General features: G+C 40.6%; 1 protein-coding gene across 2 annotated transcripts in view; it reads left to right on the top strand.

Annotated features, from left to right (window-relative positions):
* Positions 1-10,780, top strand: part of tbck (TBC1 domain containing kinase) — a 57,820-nt gene that overhangs the window by 30,218 nt on the left and 16,822 nt on the right. For both annotated transcript variants that reach the window (XM_085409746.1, XM_085409747.1), the window contains exon 23: positions 2,726-2,898. In XM_085409746.1, coding sequence (XP_085265872.1) covers positions 2,726-2,898 — 173 coding nt within the window. The remainder of the gene's footprint in view (positions 1-2,725; positions 2,899-10,780) is intronic.

Consider the following 10,780-nt stretch of genomic DNA (forward strand, 5'->3'; position numbering starts at 1 on the left):
ATACGACCTGGGATGCCGTCTGGTCCTGCTGCTTTCCTGGTGTTCACTCTCTTGAAGGCTCTCCTTACTTCATGCTCGGAGATGACGAGCACGTTTCCGGTGCTGGCAGTATCTTCCTGTCTGCAGCCGTTAGCGCCGCTAACACTAGCATTGTTGGAGACCTTAGCTGCAGCCTCGAAGCGAGCATAGAAAGTGTTCAGCTCGTCTGCCAGAGTCACGGCCGCGTTCGTCATACCGGTTGTTGGTGCTTTATAGTCCGTTATTGTCCTTAGTCCCCGCCACAGGCTCCTAGAGTCACTCTGTTGGAGTTGTGACTCTAGTTTCCTCCCGTAGCGCTGCTTCGCCTCTTTCACCGCCCTCCGCACGTTATATGACGCGGCTTTGTACGGGTCCATGTCCCCCGTCATGAGTCCCTAGCGACAGTGTCATTGGTGAACGTGGAGAGCGAAGGCATCAAGTTGGACGGCTGTGTGTGTGTGCATTGCTTACTTGGGGACTACCTGGGATGCACTGGGATTCATCATTTCATCAATTTCATAGTGTGTTCGTTACAACATAATGGGTTGAAACAAATGCTCTATACTTCTTTGAAATGACTGGTCTCTCATCTTCATGCTTGTAAGTTCCATCTTACATTAGCTATCGTCCAATTCCAAAAGGCCTTTGAGTTGCTCTTAACTAATCATGCTACTCTTCCATTTGTGGCAACAAGTCACAGCCCACACTCAACACCTATACATAATTACATAAATGTAATTTCTTCTGACAAAAAAGAAAAATTGACTTCTTAACAAAATTGGCTGTGTGAAAATGCCCCAGCTGAGCCCAGGGCTTATTAAAGCAGCTATCAATCTCCTCTTCTTCATTTCTGCCTCTTTTAGTAGCAGGAGTGATTGGATGCAGCATTCATAGCTCTAGGGAGGGAAAATTCATTTCCCAGAACTGCCTGCAAGCCTGTCGGTGAGGAATCTCAGACCTCGAGCATTTTTTTTCCTCACCAGAATGGACCTTGTAACTGAGTTTCTGAGGTGCTAGCCCAGGAGAGCTAACAACCCCCTAACCTTGACACTGCGGCGGGACAGATGAGGGGAAAAGATATATCTTGTATATAGTTTCACTTGAGCCTTGGCCAGGTGCAGGTCATAGCAAGGAGTGCTCATTAGCCAGTCTTGCTTATTAGCCACGGAAAAGAGGGGTGAAAAAGAGAGGCTGTCAGTGTAAGAGATTGCAAGGGAAAGAATTCCTAATTTATCCAAATCCTTGGCTAATCCAGTGACTCCCTGTTCCCTAATCCTCTCTATTCTCAACACAAGAAGCAGAAAGGGTTTATAATAGTACAGAGGCATCGGGAGGAAGAGTAGAAATTTTGCTAGACAAGAGCTCAGATGAGAAGCGGCTGCTAAACGATGGGCAGTTATTATCTGAAGGAGCCACTGGCGCTGCTGGATGACTACTTAAGACTATTAATGGCAGCAAAATGCCAAGGTCAAACTGCTCACTTCTTTGACCAAACCTCCCACACTACATTTACATAATCTCTCAGGCTTTATATGTGAGTTGAGAGAAAGAACCACTTATTTTTTTAAATAATTCATTCATATTCTTACAAAGGAGTTAAACAGTTTGCTTAAATAAGATGTTGGTGTTAACTTAGAATGCAGAAATTAGCAGTTCTTTGATTTGTTTTACATGTAATGCTTAACTTACTACTATTAATAAGGCAAGTACTACAAACATTCATGTTTTCTCAGGCTGAGTATAGTAAAGCTTTGGCATTTTATTTAGCAGTGATATTTATATTCTAAATGGGTTTTTTTGCCAATTGCCCAGTTTAAGACCTGCAGAACTACACAGAATTTCCAATAGTGTCAAATATAGTGATTCTATAATAATAAGCTAAATAGAACTTAGAACCTTTTTATTGTCATTGTGCATTTGCCTTCACAAGGAAATTAGGTACCAAGACCACAAAAGTGTGAAGTACAGAAAACAATATACAAAGAAGAAAAACAATTTAAGTACAACAATAGAAGTACACTATATACACAGTGTATGAGTTACAGAAACATTCTGGGGGGGTATGTACAAGGGCAATAATATAATATAATAAATAGGGTGGAAGGGCTATGGCCATTAAGGATGGGGATGGTAATTGCACATCTGCTAGAATATTGCACAGAAACCAAAATATTGCACAGAAAATGGAAGGACCAAAATATTTCACAGGGAATGGCAGCAACAGAGTCAATTGCAGCGACAGAATAAAGTCTGTTCACACTCTTAATTTGCATTAATGGTTCTGACAGGCGGTAGAAGCTGTTCTTTAGTTTATTGGTTTTGCACCTGATGGATCTGCACCTTTTTCCGAAGGGCAGGACAACATTAGAGTAAAATATGAATAATTTACTATGATACGTGTTATTTATGTTAGCCATGTGTCACGATGCTCTGTCCTAGAGCCTGACAGAGCAGCTTAGTAGCTAAGTACTGCAAAAAAAAAAAAATGCATTGATCATGATTAGGCTGCATGTATACATCAGCAGTTCTTTGGCTAGCTGGGTGAGCATAAAGAATATATGATTTTTCTTATACAAAATCCATCAGAAAGTATATGAAGAGTACTCTGTTGTTCAAAAGTATATTACTCTTTGACTGGGAGGGCCTCATGCACTGACAAGTAACATTTTTTTAATATTGTTTGTCTCCTGTTATTTGTGGTGTGCAGAAATTGACATTGAGCGCTGTGTCCGTGAGTCCATCAGCCTGTTCTGCTGGACCCCAAAGAGTGCAACATACCGACAACATGCTCAGCCTCCAAAGGTTGCGGGCGACAATGGCTTTGCGAAAACGTCAACATACTACTCGTCTGACTACCAGGACATGCCCAAAACAGACCTGGTGAGTTTTACTCTCATACACATAAATTGCAAGGGGGACAAAAGGTCTAAATTTAAAGTTGCCTAGCAACTGCCTAGCAATTGACTAACTTAAATGTTTTTAACCTTGATGTACCTACAATACCTTAAGGCAGAGCTTCCCAAAGCGTGGGGCCCGGCCCCTAGGGGGTAGGGGTGCAACGATACACAAAATTCACGGTTCGGTTCGGTTCGATACTTTGGTGTCACGGTTCGATATTTTTTCGATACAAAAAAAAATGTTCATGCCTTTTTAATTTGTCATTTATTAAAATTATAAATATATATTTTAACTCAAAAGTACAGTTTTTAAATTTTACCCTAACCCTTGTGCGCGTTTTTTATTTTGACAGCGAATGCGCACCTGCGGACCACTTATGTGCAGCCCTGGTTATTTAGCTCGTCATATTGCAGCCACAGAAATTATTTTGTCCATGAAACCATAAAGCTGCACTTTCTTTTTGCCTTATAGTCTGATTTGTCATAACTTCTCCGTTTTGTGGTAAGCTTTTCTTTGGCTGTCACTTCTTCACCCCGACCTGTCTTATTTGGCTCAGCAGAACTGAAATGCTTTTACACACTCACTCACATAAGCTCAGCGATTCTCTGCGCGACCAACCTCTCACATGTTTAAGCTTGCTGCGGGAGATTTCACTTGTCATGTTTGCATAGTAAGTTAACGATTAATAAGGCGATGTCAGAGGAATTGGTGCACAAATTTTCATCACTCACAGATCAGTGCTGTCGCTCTCTATACACAGTTCGCACGATTGCAAAGTGAAAGCAAAAAACAAGCGCAAATTCAAACGCGATTTCAATATGTCACATATTGACAGTGGCTCACCGATGCCAATGACATAATTACCCAGCTACATTTCTGAAAGAATGCAAAAGCATTGACATATATTTTTCCTTTCTACGATAGCCCGACGGGCAGGGAAGAGATAGATTTTGGTAGCCCGACTGAAAAAATCGCTAGCCCCAGGACGTCGGGCTAGCGATATTGCAAGCCCTGTATCTGATTGAGGAATCACTCATCTTTGGAAAAGAGAGTTTATTACAGAGAAATGTCTCTTTCCAAAATAAAAGCTATACTATCCGCTTCTTCTGGGCTATATTCTCAGCAGCATAAGGAGAATCATGTGCTAACAGCTGTCTAAATGACTCGGCTAAAGTTAGTAGCATGCTTGTTGTATTTGTCTTTGCACTAGGATGATGTCGGCGTAAATGTGCAGTCATATTCGTTGTGTTCCCACTAGTGCTTTCAGGTTAATCTCGTTGAAATGACCTTAACGCCACAACACGGCAAATCTCCGTTAACGAGCTACCGCCGATCGCCCCGTGCATGGGGCTAGACGGCCAACACGTTAACGAGCTAACTACGCTAACACACTAGCTCCCACCCATGTAATTGAGCATTGCACGGCACATCCAACATACTGTTTTACTTTAGTCCATGACTCGCTTACCTTCAGGGTCATACGTCACATGAAAACCAAAATAATTCCAAACGCCAGATCTGAATGGGGGAGGTCCATGTTGCAAGGAGAGCTTAACTTCTGTCTTGCTAGCTTGCCCTGCGCTCTTCCTTCTGACTATGCTGTCTGTGTTGAGCGCTCAGTGGATCTGCGCTCAACAGTGCAGCCTAGGCGGAGTAGTCGAACGCAGATTCACTGAGCGCTCAACACAGACAGCATCGTCAGAAGGAAAGTTGATAAAATAAATTACAAATGTTGTATTGTTCGATACATATGCGTACCGAACCGAAAGCACTGTATCGAACGGTTCAATATCGATACGAATATCGTTGCACCCCTACTAGGGGGGGGGGTGCAGAGCCATCGCAGGGGGGGGTATGAAAAGGAAAACAAAAACAAAAACGCTTGGACACTGCTACGGAGCGGCCACACAAACGCAAAGTAGGAGATGAAGCATCGCTGAATATGTTTCCAAACCAACTTCATTTTAAGCCAAAGACTAGAAAATCTGGTGAAGCATGTTTTCCCTTTGGTTTCACCTGCACAAGTGCCAAGGTAGGTCTCCCCTGCAGAATTGGTTTTCCCTTCGTCGGGAGCAGCGCTGGGCTGTTTAAATCACGGACAAACAGGATCCCACATTCTTGATTTTTAGTTCAGAAACAGTTGTTGTAACGACTAACTACTCCTGACATTTTGGAGATGTTAGCTCTTTGTACAGTAAAGTTAGAGCGGGATCCAAATAACATCAGGCCGTTTCTGCCACGATTTGTTCCCCCGGTTCAAATCACAGACAAACAGTATCCTACAGTTGTTTTTGAACCCATTTTGCACAGAGGCATTTTTTTGAAAAATGTATTGATAGCAATGTTGAATATTATTACACAGGAAAAAAACAACTGCACATAAAATAATCACAACGTGATGCCTCTGCCTTTCTAAATAGAGGGACAGTAACTGCGTGTATATGTAAGCGTGTAAAACCTGCAGATAGTCAGATTAACAGTATTTTGTCTCTATCTGCCATTCTGCAATTTATCTCATGTAAACAATAACGTGGCGCACAGCGTGACGTGAAAAAAGGCACATACCTTTGACGTTGCATGACGAACTCTGTATTCCTCGTCCACACGTAAACGCAAAAAATCTCCGTTTTTGGTGATTCGAAACGCCGTTTACATGTGGACGAAACAGCTGCGTTTTCAAAAATACCCCTGTAGTTATGGAAGTAGCGCAAATTAGTTAGTAGGCCTAGTTTATTTTATTACTACCTCTAATTTATTGCTGATTACTTGTATTTGCTTAATTGTTTACTAAATGTTTGACATGTGAAATAATCCGCAGTGGAGCAAAATATGGGTGTGTGTGGTTGGAGGATGTGTTCGTGCGTGCACGCGGGCGTGCGCCCGGGGGCACAAACATTTTTCTTGTAAAACAAAGGGGGGCCTCGCAAAAAAGGGCATGTACTAATTAATTAAATTAATCGCATCCCCTGTGTCTGCTCATTTGCTGCCTTGTTAAGTTAATTTTGTAATAAAATACTAATAATACAGAAAATGTCTCATGGTAAAAATTATGTAAATGTAATTATATAAGAAAATACAGACTAACAATCTGCTTCAGTGATATATTGAGTAATATTATTTTTGTAGTAATAGGTCAAAATCAGTGTATGACTTGTACTTTTATCTGCAGTGTAATTAGACTGTGAGTTAGATTTTACTTGTGAAAAACTTTTCTATGTTTCTATGATTCTTGCTACTTCCACACTGCATGAGAAACTAAACTGACTCACTAACTCAACATCAGTTGTCTTAACTAATCAGGATGTGATAATAGAGAAGCAAAATGACTCCAGCTGACCTTTTAACAAGAGTTGGGGAAATTGTTCACCCCACACTCACGCACACTGGCATACTTTGTAGCCCATGTTGTGTTTAAGTTGCAGACCAGCGAACCATCCTTTTTTAATCATTACTGTCCGCTCTGTGACATTAATGTAAAGGTTATCCTGTGAAATATAAAAAACATTATAATAATGTTTAAATTTTTCTATTTCCCAGACTAAGATTAAATAATTGGTATATTTCTTTATTATTTTCAGCTGTTGTTTTTTTTTCTTTATTTTGTTGTTCTTTCGTTTTGCTTTATTGTGAGACAATCATAGGATGCAGGTTTTCTTTATATTTTGCACATCATTTTAAGCAACTTGGTTCCCGACATGAACTTATCTTACCAGCACTGACAAATAGTAACATTTTGGCTACAGTGACTCAAACGGCAGTAGAGCAGTTTGACACTGAGCCTGAACCTCTCAGTCATGTCCATGCTTTTTTGCCTCTACACCTTGGACATGAAGTTGGAGCTCTTGCCTTTGGTGTGATTTTTCATATCAACTGCAAGGCCCTCTGGAATTATTTTAAGATCAGAAAGAGTTCATGACAACCCAATCTTTGATATCCAGATTCTCCCAAAGTTATGAATACATTTTGATGCATGATTCACAACAGCTTTTTTATAGGATTCCTTTTAAAATGTTGTTACAAACTGTCTTGCAGTATTTACTTATTGGGCAAAACATGACCATTGATGGGTGAAGTGAACAACACTGATTATCTCTGCATTATGGTACCTGTTTGTGAGTGGAATATATTAGGTAGTAGGTAAAGATTTAGTCAAAAATTGATGTGTTAGAAGCAGGAAAAAAGGCAAACGGAAGGATTTGACCAAACTGGAAAAGGGCCAAACTGGGATGGCTAGACTACTGGTGCATCTTCAAAACTGTGGCTGTTTTGGGGTCTTACCAGTTTGCAATGGTCTATTAATAGCGTTCCAAGGAAGGAACAGTGGTGAAACCGTGATCTAGAATCTGAGAAATGTGCTGGACAAACAACTCTGATCCATGGAGGTCCCGACTCGCAAACACGACTTAAAAGTTCTGTTGCTAACATCTTAGTGCCAGATACCACTACACACCTTCAGTGGTCTAATGTAGTCCATTCCTCGATGAACCAAGGTTGTTTGGGAAGCAAAAGGGAGACCAACACAATATTAGGCTCAAACGAAACTCTTTCACTTTACCCAGGAGCATGTGCTATATGTTATTTTTCTTCTTGGATATAGGAAAACACAGGTATGGATAATTAACATGAAACATATGCATTTTAATATTTTATTACAGTTGTCTGATTGCTTGTTAATAGAAGTTTCTAATTAGTCAATCACATGACAGCAATAGTGCATTTAGACATGCAGACAAGGTCAACCTGCTGGAGTTCAAAATGAAGATCAGAATGGGGAAGAAAAGTGGCTTAAGTGATTTTAATCATGGCATAGTTGTTGAAGCTAGACAGGCTGTTCTGAGAAAGAGAAAATATCCAGCTAGCAGCAGTTCTCTGGCCAGAGGAAAATAGGCAGACTACTTCCAGCTGATAATGCAAATAAGCACTCGTTACAACCAGAAGATCATCTCTGAAAATACGACAAATGACATCAAACCTTGGAACAGATGGGTACAGTAGCAGAAGACCACATCGAGTGCAATTCCTGTCAGAACAGGAAGCTAAGGCTAAAATTCACACATGTTCACCAAAATAAATAAATAATAAATTAAAAAATTTACTCAGCGGATTAGGAAACATTTTGCCAATTTCTGCTGCCACATTAGGGTGGTAGGGTCAGAATATGGTGTAAACATCATCCAAGGAGGGCTCCATCATGTTCTGAAGGCAAAAGAGAATCCAACTTGGTACTAGTACAGTGTTCCCAACAAAGTGGCCAGTGAGCGTATACCAGTCGTGTTCACCATAAAAAGTGTTGATGCTTTTCTGACGAGTGTTTATTGATGTGATCCTGTGTTTCACGTGGGTCTTTTGTCTTTGTTTAGTATTTGTGGAGCAATCCTGTTTGCCTTTCACACATGAATGCATCATGTCCAGAAAGCTCACAAACATTCTTGTCAGCCCTATCTGCTGTGTGCCCAAGTGATTGCTCTAATCTTTCTCATTCAGCCCAGGCTCATTTGTATGGGTGGTGGCATTGATCTGTGACCGCATCTACGCGTACCCCACCTCTTGCTCTGAAAACATTCAGGCGTGAGTGCATTGTGTTGAAATGTCACTCTCATAAATGAAGGGACTGCTAACACTTTGAGTACATGCCAAACCAAGTTTACAGTCTGAATGGAGGGAAGTTCAAGCCCAAATCTCTTCCAAATCCAAAGTAAAACTCTTAAAATCTAATAAAAATGATGCATGCAGTCAGTTTGGCGGTTTCCTGGTTGTAACCTGCAGTTCCAAATATGATTTTCTCTGTTGCCCTCTTTTTTCTTTTTTTTTTAGTAAGAGAGCAGGAGGCTCTGTCAGCAGTTTCTCAGCCCTCATAGTGAACAGACATCCATCTCACTCGACAGCTGCTGTCCAGTCAGCTTGGTCTGAGTGACTGAATAGGGGAAAACAAGCTCTACTTCTCTTCTCACACAGTTTCCTGAGGTTACTTTCTAACTGGGCCACTGTTGACACATACTTTTCAACTTCTCAAGCTGAGGAAAATTAAATTTCTATTGGTATTATTATTATTATTATTATTGGACTTATGCAAAAGTTTCATTAATAGTGAATGTCACTGCAGACTCAGAACTTTGCTGTGCACTTAACAACTTTAAGGAAGTTTAGATTATGAAACAATTAGAAATGTGGATGTTGCAATCAGTTGTTGACAAATTATGTTATGTCTAAATTTTGACCTTCAGTGCTGCAACATTAGCACATAAACTAAGTTGGTAGTTGTTAGGCAGGTGGTCATAATGCATTATGTCTGGTCGGGTCAGTTGTTAAAGTGCACGTCTAGATGTGTCAGCACAAATAGCGCAATAGTAATGATGGCAACTGCTGTGTCGCCAAAATTCAAACAGGAATTACGTGAGAAGCTGGAAAGTTTCCGTTTTAAAATCTTCTGAGTGTGTGTGTATGTGTGTGTCTGCTCTGTTGGGTATTTGTTGTCAGCGTTTTTCTCAGATCATGACCTCAATTATGCCTGTCTTTTCTTTGTCTGAGTGCAGACTTTGCAGATGAAATGAGATTCTCTTTTCGAAATTATGCTCAAACACCACAGACTGTCGGTTGATATGTGAGCATCCCAGCACAGTAATAATCATGTTCAGTCAAGGCACTCACTGACCTTGTCATCAAGCTTTCTCTAAGATGTACAACGCTGCTGTTCTGAAGTGAGTATATTAAGCGGCGGTGGGAGGGTGGGGTGGGCGTTGGCGTTTCCTTGTTTGTTTTCTCCAGCCTTGTACCATAACTGTTAGAGGATAGATGAGCATGAAAATCCAGTGCTGAAGTTTTCCTGTGGCTCAGGTTTAGGCTCATCACTGCCAGGCCAGTGAAATGCCAAAGTGTCATTAAGCCATTCTTGGATGCCTCACATTGCTCACTGTGACATTTAACTCACAGTGTGGTTCATCAGCCCAAACCAAAGACGGGCTCCATATTAATTTCTATTTCTGCCACTGTATTGTATGTCTGTATGTCTGGATATACAGCAGTATTGTCAGGCTAAGGTTTCATTCAGTCGCTTCCATTTTTTTTTTCTTTTTTTTTTGGGGGGGGGAATGATTATCGAAGACCAAACCACATTTTCTAAAGTTAACTCCAACCCTCTCTGAAGAACAGAAAGTGTCTTGTTACGATACACAGCAATTTGGGCGCTCATTGTGACGTGCACAGGAGAGTTTAGCATTGTTGGGTTGTCATAGCTACAGGTCTGCAATCTTCTCTGAATTATAAAGCCTATGCTTAAAGGGCATTTTAATCCAGTGACTAATCTTTAAAAATCATTCCTTAAAAGCAGACTCTGTCCTTTCACTACTTTTTTTCTGTACTTTTTGTTTATTATGTTTTAGACAGTTTTGCTCTTTTGCAATCTTGCCTCGGTACACCAGGGCAGTGAATTTTCAGCTGTCAGCAAGACTTTCAGCTTGAATTTAAGGGGTTTAACAAACGTTCTGGATTAACTGTTTAGGGATTACAGCCATTTTTGTGCATAGACCCTATTTAGGGGCAATCTGCATGTGGTGAATAAAGCCTTGATTGATTGATTGATTGTAGATGCTCAAATATTATTGGAAAGTTGACTGGCAAGCAGTTTAATGGTCATAGCAGGTGAGGCATCTTCCCTTAGCATTTCATTACAAATTAAGCAGATTAAAGATTGTTGATTCCACATACTGACCTTGCGTTTGATTCCTTTTCACTGGAACTCATAATCTGAGATCCAAAGAGATGTTGATAAAAGTAAAGAAAACCATTATTAGGCTGAAAACCTCAAATAAACCTATCAGAGAGATAGCAAAAACTTTAAGAGTGATCAAATGAAAAATGTGGACCA

This window comes from Rhamphochromis longiceps, linkage group LG6, assembly GCF_057381845.1.
Source record: "Rhamphochromis longiceps isolate RC_006_pf linkage group LG6, R_longiceps_female_GT1.1, whole genome shotgun sequence".
In the NCBI taxonomy this organism is placed as follows: Eukaryota; Metazoa; Chordata; class Actinopteri; order Cichliformes; family Cichlidae; genus Rhamphochromis; species Rhamphochromis longiceps.